This window comes from Lactuca serriola, chromosome 2 (assembly GCF_051521515.1).
Source record: "Lactuca serriola cultivar US96UC23 chromosome 2, Lser_US96UC23_V15, whole genome shotgun sequence".
Lineage (NCBI taxonomy): Eukaryota > Viridiplantae > Streptophyta > Magnoliopsida > Asterales > Asteraceae > Lactuca > Lactuca serriola.
Genome location: NC_136409.1, coordinates 73,302,618 through 73,324,161, shown reverse-complemented (window position 1 = coordinate 73,324,161; position 21,544 = coordinate 73,302,618). Strand labels below are relative to the sequence as shown.

At 31.9% G+C, this 21,544-nt stretch overlaps 2 protein-coding genes and 1 long non-coding RNA gene across 7 annotated transcripts; 1 reads left to right on the top strand and 2 right to left on the bottom strand.

Moving 5' to 3' along the window:
- Positions 1–4,535: 4,535 nt before the first annotated feature.
- On the bottom strand, positions 4,536–7,702 carry LOC145086388 (uncharacterized). 2 transcript variants are annotated; one of them, XM_079024138.1, is made up of 5 exons: positions 7,623–7,702; positions 7,315–7,381; positions 5,255–5,471; positions 4,847–5,002; positions 4,536–4,750 (listed from the first exon to the last, which is right to left on the bottom strand). In XM_079024138.1, exons 3-4 carry the CDS (start codon positions 5,414–5,416, stop codon positions 4,856–4,858), a joined length of 309 nt encoding a protein of 102 aa, XP_078880264.1. In that variant the 5' UTR covers positions 5,417–5,471; positions 7,315–7,381; positions 7,623–7,702; the 3' UTR covers positions 4,536–4,750; positions 4,847–4,855. The 2 variants fall into 2 exon arrangements, with proteins under 2 accessions (XP_078880264.1, XP_078880266.1); XM_079024140.1 differs by having other exon boundaries at positions 5,255–5,467.
- Positions 7,703–7,727: 25 nt separating this feature from the next.
- LOC145086390 (uncharacterized) lies at positions 7,728–9,564 on the bottom strand. Its single transcript, XR_013700419.1, has 3 exons — positions 9,178–9,564; positions 8,566–9,049; positions 7,728–8,424 (listed from the first exon to the last, which is right to left on the bottom strand). It is a non-coding gene; the product is annotated as an uncharacterized LOC145086390 (long non-coding RNA).
- A 2,840-nt stretch (positions 9,565–12,404) lies between these two features.
- On the top strand, positions 12,405–21,303 carry LOC145086386 (disease resistance protein At4g27190-like). 4 transcript variants are annotated; one of them, XM_079024136.1, is made up of 8 exons: positions 12,405–12,538; positions 13,349–16,160; positions 16,317–16,865; positions 17,142–17,696; positions 18,416–19,036; positions 20,107–20,871; positions 20,970–20,998; positions 21,118–21,303. In XM_079024136.1, the coding sequence occupies exons 2-6, from the start codon at positions 13,377–13,379 to the stop codon at positions 20,869–20,871; spliced, it is 5,274 nt and encodes a 1,757-aa protein (XP_078880262.1). In that variant the 5' UTR covers positions 12,405–12,538; positions 13,349–13,376; the 3' UTR covers positions 20,970–20,998; positions 21,118–21,303. The 4 variants fall into 4 exon arrangements, with proteins under 4 accessions (XP_078880262.1, XP_078880260.1, XP_078880263.1 ...); XM_079024134.1 differs by having other exon boundaries at positions 20,970–21,302; XM_079024137.1 differs by lacking the exons at positions 20,970–20,998; positions 21,118–21,303 and having other exon boundaries at positions 20,107–20,396; positions 20,476–20,636.
- The last annotated feature ends 241 nt before the right edge of the window (positions 21,304–21,544 follow it).

Sequence of the window (21,544 nt, the reverse complement as noted above, 5' to 3'; positions counted from 1 at the left end):
TCATTAATTTGCTTTGATTATTTTATCTAAATGTTTTGTTTAAATTTAAAAGAGAAAAAAAACACTTTAATTTTAATAATTCAATATTTTTCTTATTTTGCTTATAAATTCAAATTTCTCAAATCTTTATACATACTTAATTGTTTTAAATATACCCATGTAATACATGGGGCTCACACCTAGTAATCTAATCTATTATCGATGCAATCGTTAATACACACAAAGGAGAAAATAGGGTTTGATAAAGGGGAAGAAGTCGAGATGGCTGTTGCAGGAAGAGATATACACACAGGAGAAGAGAGATAGAGATGATGGAAAACATAAAAAGAGAGAAGAGAAAGAAAACGATTACACCCTCTGCAATCTAAGAGCTTCGCTCTTTATGTTTAGTATCCCAGTTTCTCATCCAACACTCATGATTTCTGTTTCCCTCACTCCAGGTTTGTAAAAAAACAAGGGTTAGCAAAATTTACAATGTGGGGTTTATTTGGAGGTTAGATTTCAAGGAAGGTTAGGCGGGGTATGCTTATGGTTGTGGTAGTAGATTGTTGCATGTATAATTATCTAATTTTTACTTTTATTCCCTAAAATGAGACAAATCTCAAACCTCCAACTCATGTATAATATGATTGGTTAGTCCATGCATTTTAATTTTCTTTTGATGCTTTGGTGTTTAGCCTAATATTCGGTTATACAATGTAACTTGCAATTTTTTTGATGTTTTATGGCACACTCTAAAAAAATGAAGGAAACAATAAATGAATGCCCATTTGTAAAAGGTCACTACTTGACATAAACAATCATATTTATTTGTAAATCTCTATTAAGTATTTCTTTTTCACTGTATGTAAAAGAAACTTGCTTACATAGCCGAATAACTCAAGTACTGTTCTTGTTAATACACATACAATTGCATATCTAAAACAACTAATAATTCCAGTCTTCATTCAAACATTTTTGTCTCTTTTTGAAAATCAGTTTTAACCCCTGTTCTAGTTATATAAGCATTGTTTCCAAGTATAAGTAGAAACATTTTACGGTGCATGTTAGATTGCTCGGTTGGACCATTTTATTCAAAGAACCAGGGATCAATTCCTTTGATATGTTACAATACATTGTTCTACTTGAAAAAAAAAATGAGATTGAACACTTATGAATAAAATTAATATATTTTTAAACAAAAGTTAAATTCCTTTTTTGATGAGCCACTATTTAGTTTGTGCCCCATCCCAAAATATTCTAAAACCTGTGACTAAATATTCAACTAATGTATGGGATGAAGCAGTGGTTGTTTATCTGTGTAGTGTTTCTTTCTTTAAAGCAAAGTTATTTTCTTCTTAATTTGACAATTCACTAATAACATCATGTGTTTATTATTCTAATACAAACAGGAGTAGGATTAAAGATACTTACTTAGACTTAAGGAAGAAGAATATTTGTAATCCACTTCTTTAAATCTGCTTTTTTGATTTTATGATTAATACTTTGAAACTACTTGAACCATTATGATTCTTGAATTTCTGATGAGTACTTGTTGATTATTGATGAATACTTTGTTGAATATCTTGATTTGGTATTTTGATTCTTACAAATTGTGATGATCTTGTTGAAAACATTGTTGAATATCTTGATTCTTGAAAACTGATTGGGGAATAATTTAATTTGATGTAGAGAAAAAGATGTAGTAAAAGAATGCTTTAAAAGAAACAAAAGAAGAATGCAGTAAAAGAAGATTTGGAAGTAATCAAAATTTGTTGACATTTTATTGTAATCAGCAAGTTACTTGGCAACTTGGCAAGTTGGCTGTAAAAATTTCAGAAAGTAAAATAAGAAAAGCTAAAGGTCGACTTGAGGAAACAATTAAGTCAAAGGAAGGAAAAGGTGTATTACTTGGTTGTTTTGTTTGGAAGGGGATCTAATACACATCATCTTTTCTTTACATCAATATTGTTGAGGACATGACCAATTATAAATTAACTGAAGAGTTCAACTCTATTACAAACACTACCAATATATGTTACTAACTTTCTTTATCATGTGTTAATGGAGGAATAAATAGCAATAAACTAAATAATCTCAAAAAATTGTGGTAGTTAACTAGTTATCCTCAGAAATAATTTTATAATTATCTTTAAGCTTAAAGTTTTAATTTTGTTTCATGATTTGTCAGAAAAAAACATTGAATAATGTATCTCAATACCTAGTCATATGTTAAAAACAATGTTGTTGAAAGTTGGGTCATATGACTCTCTACAATTTGCATCCCATAGCAATAGAACCCAGTCGTAGTTATAGAACCAGTTGATATAACTCTCTGGAGAAAAATCCCGGTTGTAGTGTGGAACTTGATTTTTTATTTTAATCATTTAACCCGGTTTCGTACTTTAAACCGTGTCTTGTTACTCTTCCTTTTATAAAACCCGGTTTCTACATAATATAACCCGGTTATTTTGAGAAACCGGGTCCTATGTTGCGGGTAGCTTTTTGTAGTAGTGATTAATGAATGTTAATAGTTCCAATATGTACAAAACTTATAAATTCATGCCTTATTAGGTGTGAGCCCCATGTATTACATGGGTGTATTTAAAATAATTAAATATGTATAAACATTTGAGAAATTTGAATTTATAAGAAAAATGAAAAAATATTGAATTACTAAAATTAAAGTGTTTTTTTTTCTCTTTTAAATTTAAACAAATCATTTAGATAAAATAATCAAAGCAAATTAATCACATTTTATTTTAAAATTTTGAGATTATAAGGAAAGTTCATTAATGAAATTAATATGCATTTATTATTAAATTTAAATACCATATGGAATTTAATAAAATAGGAAAACCACAAAATTACATATGGAATAAAAATTAATTTAAAATAACCACAAAATGACATGTAGCAAAATGAATAAGAGTGTGACAAGTGACAAAAAAAAAAAAAAAAAAAAAAACTTTTATTTATTAGAGAAGATAAGTTACTAGTTGTTTTCTTTCTTAGAAAATGTTATTTTTATAAAATTATAATCTTCCAATTAAATACAAGAGTTTATAATATTTATTAGCAATCAAATTCTAATAAATAATTAGTAATTATCTACTCTTACAATAGCAAACTAGACATTAAGAATTTGTTAAGATTGGCCAACCTAAATCCGTATAAGGTTAAAATTGTAACGATATTGAGATAAAATGATACTGAGATAAAATGCTTATAAAGCATCTTGTAATTATTCTCGAGAGAAACTCTTGCCATGATATATATGGAAATAACAACAAACTTTCAAATATAAACAACTACATAATGTAAATACACAGGGAACTCCTAAAAATTTCATTAGTGATGGCGCTACAAACACTTGGATAGACAAAACTTAAACGAAAGTTAAGGAAAACACTTGTCTACAGGTTCAAACTTTTAAAAAAAAAATAATCCATCATAAGTCTTCATCTAACACTGTTTAGTTTTGAACTAGCTAGCTGACCACAATTACATCTTAATTAGGACGTGAGATACATGTCACAAAATACTTACGTTTTTTTTGACCAAAATCTTACATATATAATGAGCTTTGAAAATCACTTTAAAAAGGATGTGGGTGTAATACGACGTCTTCGGAATATGGGCACAAAGTATTATACCCAATATCACGATTAATACATCAGTCAACTATCATCTACAATCCAAAGTTTATGGACATTCAAGGATGTTAAATAGGCATATATACCTCAACGGATTACGCTAATCTCTTAAAAATAAGTAGAGATATTGATAAATTGCACTTTTCTTTGCAAAGAAAGATTCTTTCTACACTAGTACAAAAATCGACATTGGCCACACCACAAAAGTGTAACCATATGTCATTAGACACACGTTATTTTTTTTAGCTCAAGACACTACTAGAAACATGGGTTTTAGAGACGGAAATATCCGTCGCTATTCCGTCGCTAAATGTTGTTCGCGATGGATCAGCGACGGATTCACTCCATAGGTAATTAATAGGTGGCTAATTTCTCAGCGAGGGTTTTAGCGACGGAGAGGTTTTTCCTTGCGACAAATGTAGCGACAGAATATTCGTCGCTAAATGTCACTCAATACATTTACTCAGGGCATAGCGACAAAATTCGATAAAGCCATTACGTCACTGTTCTGTCGCAAATTCCCGTGAACAATTTTTTTTTTCCGTAGCAAATCCCTTGCAAAATTCATATACTGATATTTTTTTTCCGTCGCTAATCTGTCGCAAACTTTAGACATGGTTTTTTCCCTAGCTAATCCCTTGCAAAATTTATACATGACTTTTTTTTTGTTCCGTCGCTGATCTGTCGCAAACTTTAGACATGATATTTTTTCCGTAGCTAATCCCTCGCAAAATTGATGCATTAAAATACTTTTTTTATTCTCACCAATCCGTCGCAAACTTCTAATATATTTTTTTATTATGATTCTAAAAGAAAAAAAATACTACAATCATCAAATTTTAATACTAAAAAACATCAAATAACATACAACCAAACATTAAAATACCAAAACTATCAAAAAAACATCCAAAACCAAAACTATCCATATAACATCAAACTCCCAAAGGTTTAACTTCAAAATAACATTCTAGCACCAAGAAATCCAAAGTATGCAAAATAGGTACAAATAAAAAAAAAAGTTTAACCTTCAAAATAAGCATCGGGAAATGAGTTTTCACAAAACATAATTTCAAAATAACATTTTAGCTGCTCTCTTCAATCTTCGGTTCTCATTCCTATAAAACATTATTCAAAACAATCAAAAGTATCAAACAAAAAAGGTTAACAAGTCATTCAAAAACATCAAATACTAATGGTTAACATCATATTACCTCTAATTTTCAATTTCCCATCATATTTTGCAAGGCTGCAAACATCTTCTCCATTGCTTCATATTTTGCATCAATTTGTTGTTGTTTGGCATCTATTGCTGCAGCTTTAGCATCCATTTCCCCACGCATCTCGTTTCGTACACGTTCATAGACAACCTAAAGTACAATGATAGAAAACTTTGTAAGTACAATGCCATTATAGGAAACTTTGTAAGTACAATGCCATGATAGGAAACTTTGTAAGTACAATGCCATGATAGGAAACTTTGTAAGTACAATGCCATGATAGGAAACTTTGTAAGTACAATACCATGATAGGAAACTTTGTAAGTACAATGCCATGATAAGAAACTTTGTAAGTACAATGCTATGATAGGAAATTTTTATGAAGTACAAAATTAAACGAACCTCTTGGGATGTTATTGTACTAGATGTTCCTTCCAAAAAGCTCGCTGGATCAGACACAAATCCGAATCCATATATTCTTCCTTTCTTGACTCCTCCGGAAACATCACACCATGTTTCATTATTCAAGAGGGGATGCATGATATGTTGTGCTAAGATACCCATTATCTAACCTTTTATACATCCCGTCTCTATCACTACGTGTTGACAAAATGACTAGCTACAACAAAATATATAACTACTATTCAAAACTTAGATAGAGATTAGATAAAAACTAACTACAACCAAGTAAGAAGAAGTGGATGACAATAAATCCTTTGGAATAAACAAGAACTGGAAGGGAGAGAAAGTAATTTCTAAATATGAATTTGTTATTTTATAATATTAACAAGTGTTTTGTAATATTAATATCAGGGTATTCCTCCTCTTGATGTTAGAATAAAATGGCCAAATGATCTTTACTTAAATGGGCTTAAAGTGGGAGGAATTTTGTGTGGATCAACATATCAATCCAAGATATTCGATATTAGTGTTGGTAATTGATAAACTTTTAGCTTTTAGAATAAAATTTCAATTTTTTTTAAAAAAATTTGTTAAAATTTTCCAATTGCAGGAGTAGGATTGAATGTTGACAATAATAAGCCAACAACATCCTTGAATTCAGAGCTCCAAAAATTAAATTCTGATTACAAACTACAAAGAGCAGACATTACATCAACTGTCTTTGATAAATTCGAGCATTTCTTCCATATTTTGATCCACCAGGATGAGTATTAATTTGTTTTTTATATTTTAAAAAACAAAATTCATGTTTTTATTTTATTTTTTTAATTTAAAATGCATGATTCCAACCCCTTGAGGAGCTATATTACAAGACATGGCTCCATAGGTATATTAGTTATTGTTCTTGTTAAAAAGGGTAAAAAAGTAATTTCCCTTATTATGGTTTTAATTTGTGCAGTGGACAGAGGGTTACTATTCAAGAAAAAAAACCAAGAACATGATTTGCCGACAGAAAATGTAGTCACTGTTCAGGTGAGCAAATCAAGAATTGTTAAGTGACATTTTTTTTTTATTAAAAAGTGTTATAAAATATATCAATAAACATACTTGGAGTCTTTATAATTTGAGTTGTTAATTGCAGGGGTTCTATGAAACTGATAATAGGTATCAGAATTGTTACTTTTTTAACTCTAAATTTTTTTTTTTTAATAAGAATTGTTACTTTTGAAGTATATGAAACTGATAATAACTAAAAAGATTCATGTGGTATTTATATTTTTGATTTCTTCAAAGGACTAGTGAGGAGTAAGCTTGCCTGAGAAACAGACGTCTTTTTTTTTTTTTTCTTTTTGTAATTTTCATGACATGTATTTTAAAATATTAATATATTAGCATATAATAAGAGTGATTAGTGGATGCTACACATAGTTATATCTTTAGATTGACATTGAAGACAAAAATATTGTATGTGCGTGTTGTGTAAAGAGTGTTTATGAATTAATTTGCATGTTATGATATATGGTGTAAAGTATGAAGATTTTTATGGTAATCTTTATTTTCTTGGTATTTCATAATGTACAAAATTTAGTGCAAATTCGTCATTTTACCATATAAATCCAAAACAATATGAAACCAGTGGCAAACAAAACATAGCATATATCACTTCAAGATTCTTTAATAAAACAAAGGCAAACCAGCGGTAAAATGGTCAGAAAAGAGAAAAGCAAACCAGGGCAAACAAAATGAACATGAAAAGAGACATGGTAATGAAAAGAAAATCGACATAAATTGAATTTCCTACAAGTAGAGGAGTATATGTGCACATATGTTTCTTGACAAAATCTACAACCTACACATCATATCAGGTGTTTATTAAACAATACAAAAAATGGTTATATTTTTTTTTTACCAAAAGGCTCATATATAGCTAAACAATTTGCAACTATTATAAATTAATAATGTTGATTTATAATTTACATGATTCCCTATTATGTAAAATATAGTTGTTTTCTATGATAATAGATTTCATAAAAAGTAACTAAGGACAAGAGTTAGATTACCTGCTGTTCAGCTTGTTTTTCACTTGTTTTTCACTGATGGAACTTTGGATCACCCTTTCATTCAAACCTATAAACAACCATGACATGGCTTAAAACTAAATTCTATTAAAACGTAACATTTTATATTAAAACTCTACTTAATTAAAGCAATGGGAATGGCTTTGTTTTAAAAGTGCACGTTTAGTGTGCACTTTTAGGTCTCCAGTGGAAGGAACCTCTCTAATTTCTACCCGGTGAATAAAAGATCAAAGTTTACTTGGCATCACATTTGGTTATTATTTTATAATAATAATAAGTTCACAATATACCTTTGCATAGAGCTCAACATAAGGGCGGAATGCAGGATCATCCAACAATGCGATGTCTGTAGGAAGTTTCAAAAGTCCCTTTCAGAAGCTCACTGGTCCCACAGAATCAGGGCAATTAGGGAGATGTTAAAAAAAGTAATTATTATATTACAGATACAGAAAGGAAATGAAGTTTTACAGAAAATATGAGTTATCAAATTACAGAAATGAAACATGCTTACACACAGAAAATATGAGCTATCAAAAAAGGTTAATTAACCAAATAATGGAAATTTACATTATCGTATATATGAGTGATTAATGACCCAAGTTTTTGCACAGGTTTGTTGAAGAGGATAATGCCGAGGAGCTCTCTTTGAATGACATGACACTGAAGCCGAAGAGAAGCCGAAAAGAAGGAAGAACAAGGCTAAGAGAGTTAAGGACAAGAAGGTTGATTGCAGCATTGGTATGGTAAGAGAGTTAATATTTTTTTGGAAGGAATGGAATTTGTCTAAAGAGTTGGTATTGAAGGAATTGGAATTGAAACTTTTCTTGTGTAATTGTAGGGTTAAAAGGGTATTTTAGTATTTGTTTAATGAGAGAAATGTTGGAGTTTGTCACAAATGGGTTAGAGATGGCAAAGCTTTTATCCACAAAAGTTGCACAACAACCAAATGATAAGCCTGCACTCCGATTGAAGATGTAAGCTCCACTCATAATCATAAACAACTTAACAAGTAGTATCTGTAACATTTTGTAACATTTTCTTATGTCTATTGTCTACCTTTCTCCTCTATTCAGCTTGTTCAATCTCTGCAACCTGTTAGAGAACCCTTATAGTCGATTTTATGTATACATGAATGCCCTTAAATTGGCAATGAATGGAGAGTTAATGTGTGTGTGTGCTTGTGTGTCTGTGTATATCTCTAGTGTAAGAGCAGAAGGCTTTTTATGGTCATACCAAAGTGCATTAATTTCATTGAATTCCATATGTTGTATATTCAGAGAGGAACAGAACTTGAAAGACTCCAATGGCTATCAGAGTAATAATGCCCCTGCCTATGCTCATAATGTCCATGTTCCTCTTCTGCCTCCTTTCCTATTTACCTCTTATTCACTCAAACATTTCACACTAACTAGCATTGTGATTCGAGCTTGCAATATTACGCCCAAAACACCTTGGGATTTTCCAGCTTTAACAACTTTGCATATCAGGGGCATTGTATTGTGTGGAGGAATGACGATTGAAAAAGGAAAGAAAATGGAGAAATTAAACCCTAACGTAATATATTGTGCAACTAAATCAAACCTAACCTAATATATGACTAAAGCAAATAAAATCAAGAGATTTACTTGAATCGGAAGTTAAAGAAGAATAATTTCAGATTTTAAAATTGTGGAGGCTGTCGGAATCGGAAGCTGCAATGGTCCGTTCTTGTCGTCATCTGTTTGAACAGAGAGGGTGAGATTGGGTTAAGCAAGCTGCAGCTCGAGAGTGTCGTCAATTTCAGATTTGGGTGAGAGCGTGTTCAATTGGAGTGACAAATCAGATTTGGGATGGAAGAAAACTTACACGAAGTTTGGAATTGGAGCATCAATTTCAGCGAGAGATCGTCAATGTTAAAAACATAGCGTGCATATGGTCTGTCGGTATTCTCTCGCTAAACACGTACTAGATGGCCAAAAACTCGATCTTTTTTTTCCCTCGTTGAACCCTCGCCAAATGCCTTCGTTTTCCACCGATTACCGAGGGATAAGAGTCCGTCGATAAATACTTGTGAGATCTGTAGTTGATACCTCGCTAAACACTCTCTAATATGCTAAATGTTGAATAAATAAATAAAATTTTTTTAACCATCGCAGATCTCTCGTAATTCCCTCTCTATAAGCCTAAATTTTGCTACAGATTTAATCCCTCTCTGAATCCGTAGCTGAAACTCAAGTTTCTAGTAGTGAAGTGAGATGAAAGGCCGTGTCATCTTAGGTATCATACAAACACATTGAAATATAGTGGTCGTAGTTACTGGAAAAGAGTGGCTAAAGGGTACCACCATTTATTGTCGTAATCAAGGATTCCATCCATTAAGTGTGACTATAAACTTTTCTAGAAATATTTGTTTTTTTTATAGTGATTATTGTTCATGTAACGACCACATGAAATTATATTCAATGTGCCATTTTCTTTTATTTAGTCATAAAAATATTGTTTATTGAGTTTTTAGTCAGATCGATTTAAAAAAAACGTGGAAAAAGTATCGTTGTAATCAAACATTATGTCAAATAAGTGTGTTCATAAATGATTTGTAGACACACAATCATTTTTATCTCGTGACTATTGTTCATCCAACAGCCACATGAATTTATTGTTAGTGTGTCATAGTTATTATTTAGCCACATAAATTGTTTTTTATTGAGTTTTTAATCAAATCGATTTAAAAAAAAACGTGGCAAAAGTGCTATTGTAATTAAACATTTTATCGAATTGTGTGTCTATAAAGTCTTTCTAGACACACATGTTTTTTGATAGTGACTATCGTTTATCCAATGACCACATTAATTTATTTTTATTCTAATTTTTGCTAAAAAGTGTAGTTGTAATAAAACATTTTGTTCAATAAGTGTGCCTAAAAATTATTTCTATACACTAAAGTTTGTTTGTTTATTTGTTTGTTTTACTTTTTTTTTTATTTATTTTTAAATAGCAACTATTTTTCATCTAATGGTCACAGGAACTAGCCACCTATTATTATTACAAATGCACCAAACAATGAAACTATACAATACAATGTAATAATTTTTTTTATTAATAATAATTCAAAATTCTTACATCAAAACATAATCATGATTTTTTACATGAGGATGAAAATCGGTGACTTTTAGAATAGTTACCAATTCATAATATTGGTCTTGTAACATCAACCATTAGTTTGTTATCATTATCTAAGAACAACTAACAGGTGCTAAATATATCCAATAATAAGAGGAAGCTCGAAAGAGTATCACTTTATTAAACTATTTCAAATAGATATAGGCCTTTTAGCTTCAAATCTCATATTTCTACTACCAACCCATTCTCCTATTGCACCAAAAGAATATAAGTTTATTAGACTGTCTCAAATAGAAGAGAATTTAATAAACCTTAAATGTTCTTTTTATATAAAATATACCTTATTTTGATTTTTCAACATAAACCATTATCCTTTTCTTGCTAGGGGAATCCTTATATTGGTCCTTCAATGTGCCTACTAAATGATTGCTAAACATCTCCTTCTTTCTTGGGGAACCCTTGTTATCATATTTGCGGCTTATTAAGAAATTTCCTAAAGTCTCTTCATCATTTAATAAATATATTGATGCTAATATTTTCTTCAATAGCAACAGCTCTAGCATCAAAGCCAATCTGATCCAGGTCTTTCAAGACTAGATTATGACCTAAATATTGTAACAATTATTAGAACAGTAGATGGGAAAAAAAATATAAGAAAATGGAAATAGATCTATGCCTCTTCTGCTCATCTTGTATCCATAAGTGGCAATGATATGCCTTCACAAACTCCCTAATTTTGGAGAAAATTCTGAAATAAAAACTAAAATTTGTAAAAAGAAATAAAAAATAAGTGGCCGAAAAGATTCTAGTAAAAAAAATTATGGGCTAAGATCCATGAAATACCTTCCGCATTCCTCTTTCTCTATGGACAATTGCATATCAAGCTCTTTAATTTTAGAATTTAAACTATCTATCCTTGGACCCTTTCTTCCAAATAGATCTAAGCACCATTATATTGATGAAAAAAAAAAATACAAATAATACTTGAGAAAAAGGAAATTTTAATAAATAATAATAGTCCGCTTCGCCTATATCGTTGTGGCTTGTGATCTTCTAACATATCAAATTTAGATTGCACATGCTTCAACTACATCATATAGTTAAGTGAGATGATTAAGTTGGTAATAAAAAAACAATGGGAACAACTTTTACCATTCTTTCACTATGACCAACATAAAAAAGTCAATAAAGATAACTCTTAATTAAACTGATGATTGTTGCACGTCTTGTGTGATTATATGAACTTACAATGTTGTTGAGCAATCTTCCACCAATGGATTTACATGACCACCTCTATTGCTTTACTCCAACCCACCATCAAGCTGAAAGAATCTGCAATGGAATTATGGAACCGAATGCAAGGAATATTCCAAGATAATAAAGATGTAAGAGTTTTTTTAGATAATAAAAATATAAAGTTGAAGTTTTATCTGAAAAAATGTACGGGGTAAATCGACAAAAAGAAAAGGTAAAGGCTAAATCGAAAAAATAAAAATGTAACAGTTTTTTGAGAAATAAAATAGAGTTGAGTTTTAGTAACGACATGTCTTTTTTGTGATTAAACTTTTGAAAAACTTTTAAGATTATTATAATAATACAAAAATAAAATGAATAAGTTTAATAGACTCTTTCAACATCGGTTATCTTATGATCCAATGTTAGTAAGTATTCGATAAAAATTGAAATACTATTTTATCTTTTGCGTTTATCCATCCTTCTGCTCGTTAGATTATGGTAAATGTCAAGAAAGAAATTTAATATATTTATTATTTAATATATTATTAGTTTATATAATTAAAAAGATGCATAAAAACAAAAATAGAAAAATATTTACTTTCTATATTGAATTGGTGAAATTGTTTTATTTGCAGGGTAAAAAGAGTAAATACTAAAAAGTGTTGATGCTGGAATAATTGAAAAGTAAAGATGGCAGACAGCTGGGGGCGACCCAAAGAACAAAGCGACTGTCAGTGGAGCATTTTGTTAAAGAATGTGCTACACATTTTATCTTTTCTTCAATTTGTGGTTTAAAGAGCTTTCGTCTTGCTCAGGCTCTCAGTACTAGTTAAGTTCCAACGCCTCAGTTTGTTCAAGCGCTCAAGTATCTGTAATGTTCATTCACTTTAATATTTAGTAGTAACCTATGATCTCTTTTTGTTATTATTAGACTAGTTTTGTGATTTTTACAGTTTGAAAAGCACCAAGCTAATATCAACAAATTAGTTTTCATTTTTTGTCCAAATTAACTTGGTAATTACGAGTTTAATCTGTCTAATTTGATGCTTAAAGTATTAAGACAGTGTTGAATATCAATCTTTGCAATTGATCTTAATTTCTTTATTGTTTTCCTCTTTTTTTGGTTAAGATAAACATATGCTGGGGTCTGAGGAATGTTTGACAATGAAATTTTTAACGCTAGCGCGTGGAAGGATGTTATTACAATTTCATTCAATTTCACATTCTCTTAGTAGATATTTAGCTTATTCATCTCTTTTTTAAGGTTAATGTAGTACAAAAACACTCATATTTGTTCCGAAGCAGTAGAATCAATCAAAAAGGCACTTAGGTAATTTGCAAAAAAACGACTTTTCATTCCAAAAGAAAAAACAAGGTTGCAACACAATAAAAATACCCCCATCCACACACACACACACACCAAAACTTAATTAAAATTTGGTGTTTCTATATAATTAAGCAATGAAAAACCTATTTCTTGATTTCTATTACCATAATCATGTTTAAAATTGTCAAAAGTGAATCATATTTTTACTGTTCCATAAATGACCTGTAAAAATCATTATTTATTTATCTTTTAATTTTGATTGTCAAAACATTATCTTCAAAATTATTTTTATATGAGGTACACACTTTGTACAGATTGCATCATCGGTCTAGCTATTTGTTGATTTATGTGTAGGTGCTAACAGAATTAAGAATAGTGAGCAATGGATGCTGCCATGATTAAACATGATGACATGGTTCCAATCACCATAAACATCGGCTGGCCAACATCCTACTTCCCCCCATACCCGATTCTCATGGGACTTGGGGTTCTGTTACTGTTTGTTATTGTTTGGATGGTTCCAGTCACGAAACACCTCCCCTACCTCATATCTTACAAAAAATATTTGAAGGAGTTGCATATCAAAATGAAGAAGTTGAATGATGCAAGAATAGATGTAGAACAACACATGGATCGGAATAGAAGAAGTCATCTTGAGGTTCCAGCCGAAGTCGTGGGTTGGTTGGAAGAAGTAAAAAAGATTAAAACCAAGGTGGATACCACTCCTATTGACATTGGCATTTCTCTCAATCTAATGATTAGGCATCAGCTCGGAAGGAAAGCCTTCAAGATGATTGAGGAGATTGAAAGTCTCTTAATACAACAATCTCTGATGGCTTGGAGTGATGAGCCAGTTCCTTTGGGAAAAGTTGATTTCATGAAGGAATCCACGTCTACCCCATCAAGTGATCACAATGAATTCAAATCAAGAGAGCAGATTTTCATGAATGCATTAAAAGCACTCGGACCAAACAACAAATCCCACATGATAGCCTTAGTGGGGATGGGTGGAGTGGGGAAGACGACAATGACACAACGGTTGAAGAAGGTTGTGAAAGATAAGAAAATGTTCAATTTTGTTATCGAGGTAGTTATAGGGGTAAAAACAGATCCCATTTCTATTCAGCAATCTATTGCAGAGTACCTCAGCTTAGAGCTAAAAGAAGACACTAAAACTGCAAGAGCTCATAAGCTTAATGAACACTTTAAGGTCCTCTCAGATGGAGGTGATATGAAATTCCTAGTAATTCTTGATGATGTATGGGAGCCTGTTAATCTCTATGATCTTGGTTTAAGTCCTTTGCCAAATCAAGGTATCGACTTCAAGGTCTTGCTGACATCACGCAATAGAAATGTATGCAATATGATGGGAGCTAGTTCAATTCTCAACATCAACATCTTAACAGAAGAGGAAGCACATAGTTTGTTCCAACGGTATGTAGAAATATCTTATGATGCTGATCAGGAGCTCAATAAGATAGCAGAAGCTATTGTGGAGAAGTGTGGTGGTTTACCCATTGCTATAAAAAACATGGCCTATGCTCTTAGAAATAAAAGCAAGGATAAATGGCAAGATGCACTTGTTCGTTTAGAGCACCATGACACTGACAATGTTGTGGCTGATGTTTTAAAAATGAGCTACAATAATATCGAAGACCAGGAGACAAAGTCCATATTTTTGCTTTGTGGTTTGTTTCCTGAAGGCTTTGATGTTCCTACCGAAGACTTGGTGAGGTATGGATGGGGATTGAAAATATTTAAGAAAGTGTATACTATGAGACATGCAAGAAATAAGTTGGACACGTGCATTGAGCGGCTAATGCATGCCAACTTGTTGATCGAAAGTGATGATGTTGGGTTTGTCAAGATGCACAAGTTGGTTCGTGCTTTTGTTTTGGACATGTTTTCTGAAGTCGAGCATGCATCAATTGTCAACCATGGTGATATCTCAAGCTGGCCTACAACTGCAAATGACATGAGCAGCTTGTGCAAACGAATTTCGTTAACATGCAAAGGGATGTCTGAGTTTCCTGGAAATCTCAAGTTTCCAAACCTCTCAATCCTGAAACTAATGGAAGGGGAGGAGTCACTGAGGTTTCCTGAAGGCTTTTATGGAGAAATGGAAAACCTTCAGGTTATATCATATGATAACATGAAACATCCGTTGCTTCCATCATTACTTCAATGCTCCAACGTTCGAGTGCTTCATCTCCATCACTGCTCACTAATGTTTGATTGCTCTTCTATTGGAAATCTTTTGAATCTTGAAGTGCTCAGTGTTGCTAATTCTGCCATCGAATTTTTGCCTCCCACAATTGGGAATCTAAAGAAGCTAAGGCTCATGGATTTGACGAATTGTGTTGGTCTCCGTATAGGTAATGGTGTCTTTCGAAATTTGGTCAAACTTGAAGAGCTTTATATGAGAGTTGATGATAGAGATTCATTTTTTTTGAGGGTTGACGACCGCAAGGAGATTAATTTCATGGGTGATAACTACAATGAAATGGAAGAACGATTAGAGCATGTTTCTATATTAGAATTTGAGTTCTTCCAGAATACTTCTCAACCAAAAAATATTTCGTTCGAGAATCTTGAACAATTCAAGATTTCAGTGGGACGTTCTTTGAAAGGAGCATTCAGAAAAAGAAAACACTCGTCCCAAAACACATTAAAGTTGGCCATCAAAAAAGAAGAACTATTGGGAACTAGACTGAATGAGTTGTTTGAGAAAACAGAGGAGCTTTGTTTAAGTGTGCATGATATGAATGATCTTGAAGATATTGATGTGAAATCGTCCTTACATCCTTCTCGATTCTCTTCATTCCACAACTTAAGAGTCCTTGTCATTTCTGAGTGTGTGAAGTTGAAACACCTTTTCACACTTGGCGTGGCAAAAGATTTGAAAAATCTTGAGCATCTCGAAGTTTACTCATGCAATAATATGGAAGTACTCATACATAGTGAGAGTAGTGGAGCAGAGACAATTATATTCCCGAAGTTGAAGTTTCTTTCTTTGATTTGTCTACCAAATCTATCGGGCTTTTCCAGTAATGTCAACATAATTCAGTTACCTCAACTCGTGGAGTTGGGGCTTGCCACCATTCCAAAATTCACAAGCATATTTCCGAAGAATAATTCGGAAACATCTTGTTTCTTGAGGGAAGAGGTAAACACTTTATATTTTGTGAAAAAGAATTCAAACAATCTTTTTCAGTTACATTTTTTCCAGAAAATTTTGCATTCATTTGAATAATTAGAGAAATTCCCCAACAAAAATATTTGTGATTTGATTTGACAGGGCTAAAGTTTGACTATTTTGCAGGTTGTGATTCCTAATTTGGAGAAACTACATATTCGTCATATGAAGAATTTGAAGGAGATATGGCCTTGTGAATTAAGTATTATTGAAAAAATTAATGTTTCATTGTTGAGAACTATTGAAGTAACCGATTGTGATAATCTTGTGAATCTATTTCCGTGCAATCCCTTGCCATTGCTGAGTAAACTTGAAGATCTTCAACTACAGAGATGTGGTTCCATTAAAGTGTTATTCAACATCAACATGGACTGTGATGGTGGAATTGGAGAAAGCAAATGCAGCTTGAGAAGCATTCAAGTGAATCAATTAGGAAATCTAAGAGAGTTATGGAGTATAAAAGGTGTAAATAATTTATCGAAACGTCATCTCCTCATAGATGGCTTTCACCGTGTTGAGTACATAGAGATAACAACATGTAAGAGCTTCAGGAATATATTCACACCGGTCACCACCAATTTTGATCTGAGGGAACTCAAGGGGATATGGATAAATAACGATGGGGAAACTAGGAGAAACAATGAAGTGATGAAGAGTATCAAACAAGAGCAAGAGGTATGGCTTTCACATCTTAGTTATTTGCATTGTTGCAGAGAACCAATAGTAGCTTATTAATTAAATACAAAAAAATTATTACTAGGAATGGAGAATTGAAACCTTCCTATATGTTAATTATTAAAAGTTCACAGGGGAATAATCTAACTATGTCTAATTGGTTGACCATATTCATTGTTTCCAGATAATTTTTGAAGCATTATTTAGAATCAAGACAATCTTTCTCACATTTAAAATTGAAGTTACTAATTACCTTTCTTGTGGGGATATGTGTAGAATATTAAATCAAATGAAGGAGCATCAAAAGTTGGTCCTTGCATATCTAATATATATTCATTTCCTAACCTCCGTCAACTTAAGTTGTGGAATTTTAAAGAAGTGGAGGTGGTGTTTGAGATAGAGCCAATAGAATCAGTAACAACTGATGATAATGAACAACTACTTCCCTACCTAGAGGAATTGGATATTAGGCATATGGACAACATGAGTCATGTGTGGAAGTGTAATTGGAATAATTTTTTAATTCTTCAACAACAAGAATCATTCCACAACCTCACAACCATACACATGAGCTCATGTAAAAGCATTAAGTACTTGTTTTCACCTCTCATGGCAAAACTTCTTTCAAACCTAAAGAATCTCAAGATAGCAATTTGTGATGATATTGAAGAAGTTGTTTCAAATAGAGATGACAAAGGAAAAGAAAATACTAGATCTACACACACAAGCGCCACTTTGTTCCCTGTTCTTGGTTTTCTAACTCTTGCTTGCCTAAGAAATCTCAATCATATTGGTGGTGGTGGTTCCCAGCGTACTAAGGATCAATCTAAGGTATATGTTCTACAACTTGAAGTAATTATTTTCTTGATTAACTTCCTTAATTGGTGCTCATCTTTACAATATTCTCTCAGTATCTATCTTATTCTAGAAAAGTGCACGACAGTAGATATACAAGAGGTTGTAATTTCTATACCACCCAATCGACTCATCATTTACTATGCAAATTCACGATTGTGATTCAAATTAACGCATAACATAGGGTCATTCATTTGAATGTTATCTATCATACCATCTAGTACTAAGGTTTTTATTTGTAATTAGAAAATGTTCACCCTTCTATTAATCCTCCGAGGTTGGTTTTAAATTTTCAAGTTGCGATTCTCTTAAACGTTGGTATTAGATTAATGTGCATATATGAAAATATATAAACATTCAAATGTCCATATATGCATATTTCAAAAAAAAAAAAAACAATGTTTGTCAAATCTTTTTTTAGGCTAGATATGACTTCGATGCAACATTTGGAGATTAATGGTTGTCTTCATTTTAAAAAATGATGATCGGATTAAGAGTTCTTCACATAATTTGAATCATCACAACGCTTCAAGGATATTAGTTAACACATAATAACGATCATAATTAACTAATTCTAGAGATTAAGTAATTTTAACAATCCTCAGCAACAGGGACCAATCGTGTAATTTGTCTTATTTGTATTGTTCAAAAGTAAGTTATAATGTTCACTTTAATTTTTGGTTTACTTTGCTCAGGTGGATGGTGTTTCATGGTCCTTATGCCAATTCTCTAGAGAGATAACAATAGTAGATTGTGATGCCTTATCAAGTGTGATTCCTTCTTATGCGGTAGGAAAAATGCAAAAGCTTCAAATACTGAAAATAGAGTCTTGCAACTCGATGACGGAGGTCTTTGAAACTCACGTTGATGAAGGAAATGGTGCTATAAAAAAATTCAATAATGTTACTATTCTTCGACTTCCCAACCTGAAGATACTGGAAATTAAAGACTGTGACCTTGTGGAACATATATTCACATTTTCCTCACTAGAAAGCCTTGGACAACTTGAAGAGTTAATAGTGGAAAATTGCAATGGAATGGATGTAATTGCGAGGGAAGAAAATGGAGAAAACCCCACGTCTAATATTGTGGTCTTTCCTCGTCTAAAGTCAATATCATTGGTTAATCTACCATACCTTGCAGGTTTCTTCTTGGGGATAAATGAGTTCTTGTGGCCTATATTAGACAACGTTACAATTCGTGATTGCCCAAAAATGACAATGTTCACACGTGGTTGGTCAACAGCTCCGAAGCTCAAGTATATGCAAACAAGCTTAGGCGAAGATACTAAACAATGCAACCTTAACTTTCATCAGGTATAATTTTTATTTTTCTCCAGTCATCTAATGAAGAAATCATGCTAAGTAAAAGCATGACACATTCACAATAGTTTTTGTAAAATTTTAGGTTGTCACTTGAATCAATTGTGAATGGGAAATAACCTTACATAACTTATTTGATGAGGTCAACAATTAGTATTCCAACAAAATATTTTGGTTGGAGTTATTTATGATCTTTAAAGATTATTGTCTCTTCATTTAGAGTCATCTTCTACATACTCTTCCAATTTCATTAGAACAACACTAAGTAATTTATTTGGTTTTATTTAGAAATAGCCTAAGGCAGATGCATGTTTATATATTCATTTGTGGAATAATGAGCTCTAAGGGTTATAATTTTTAGGTGGCCTTGCCATAAAAGAAAAGGAAAATTAAACAAAATTGTTTTTTCGTATATGTCATGGCACTAATAGATTTCAAATTGATGTATAACCTATAGCAGTAGAATTATTTCAATTGTGGCAGTTTGAATTACCAATCTAAATCCTCCATCAATCCTTTAACGAACATGGACACGATTGTGTTGGAGTAATTTAGAATAAAGGCTGAAGGGCATATTAGGAAACTCTCCATAATATTGTTTTTTATCCTCTGTTTTAGTATTGAACACTATTTCTATTTTCGAAGAAATGTGTGACGCTATTTTTAAATTTTTTTTTTTATTATTATAGGAGTCAATTATTATTACCAAGATAAAGATTAGGCAGCTAGTCTCTTTACTCCCAAGTTTCCAGTTTTACTTTGTTCCCCCGTTATTCCTTTCCTCTTCTGTTTACTTGTGCGCAAAGGTTACAGCATATTTTTTGCTTATAGATTGCAATAATTAAAAATCTTAAACTTTTTGCTAGTTTTATCGACCAGAGGGATTCTATAGACGATTCTCTTTTCTTTACTTGAATATGTTAGATATATGTAGATGGTTTTGACTTTCTTTACGTGCATAAGTTGTTCATCAAGATATGAGTCCACGTATATAATTCTGTTGGAACTAGGATCTATGTTACCACTAACATATGCCTTGTGTATTCAAATTTTGGCCTTTACAGAGTGAAAGAAGTACAAGCTCGAGCCCTGGTACTTCAAAAGATATCCCTTCATCTTTCCTTAATGACACCAAAATCCATCTAGAAGATAATGGGACTATTAGAAAGATTATTCCATACAATGCATTGCAGCAAATAGAAAAGCTGGAAGAGATTCATGTATGGAACTGTAAGTTGGTAAAGGAGGTATTCGAAGCATTGGAAGGGAAAACTAGTGGTTCTGATGATTCACAAACTGTCGTGACACTTCCCAACCTAACAAAAGTTGAGTTGGTGTTTCTACAAAATCTCAGGTATATATGGAAGAGTAATCGGTGGATCACATTTGAGTTTCCAAAACTAACAAGAGTTTCTGTTTCTCACTGTCATAAGTTGGAACACATTTTTACTAGTTCCATGATTGGTAGTCTATTACAACTCCAAGAGCTGCATATAAGTTGCTGCAACAAGTTGGAGGTAGTCGTTAAGGAAGAAAATGTTATTGTAAAAGAAGAAGAGGATATATCTCAAGGAAAAATGAATGAGATTATGTTACCACATCTTAAGTCCTTAATACTTGATGAGCTTCCATGTCTTAAGGGGTTTTGCTTAGGAAATAAGGATTTTTCCTTGCCATTATTGAATACTTTTAGAATCGAGAGATGTGGTGCAATAAGAATTTTCACCAAGGGAAATTCGGCAACCCCAGAGCTAAAAGAAATGGAAACAAGTGTTGGCTCATTGTATGCAGGGGAAGGCATCAACTCCTTCATAAAGAATAAAGAATAGGTATGTTGATGTTTGTTGCTTTTATCATTCTTAAGGTACATCTGAAATGTTGTCACTAATGTCTATTTTCCACCTTTATATTTTCATATCTTATGCAGGAGGTCAAAGGAGACCACTGATATCAAAGGTAAAGTCTATTTTTAAATCCTCCACATTACCTAAAACCTTTTTTTTTCTATAGGTTAATTGCAGTAAAGTAATTTTTATCAGATCATAATGATGCAATTTTTTTCGTTGCATTTACAGATCATGATGTCTTATTTTAGTTCTAGATTTTGTAGAATTTAGTTCCTTACTACATTTTTTTTCAAGCTAAATTGCATAATCCTGTCTCATGATTCTTACTCGTAATTATAACCTTCATTTATCATCGTTATTCCTTTAGTGATATTTTGAATATTTGGTTCTATTTTTATATTAATGATATTTGTTCGTTTATCCGTTATGTCTATGTAAAACTTTCTTCTATTATTATATTAATGATATTTATTCTGTAATTAAATCTTCATTAACTTCTAGAAAAAAACATATTCGACGGCATTGTTCGTCGGAAATCCATCAAATTGTTTATAGACGGATTTTATGATAGACTACCGTGGAATATTCCATCCGAAAATCACCGGCGGAAAGGGTTTGACCTGGTTTAACTATTCCAAACTATCTTTGACCTAGT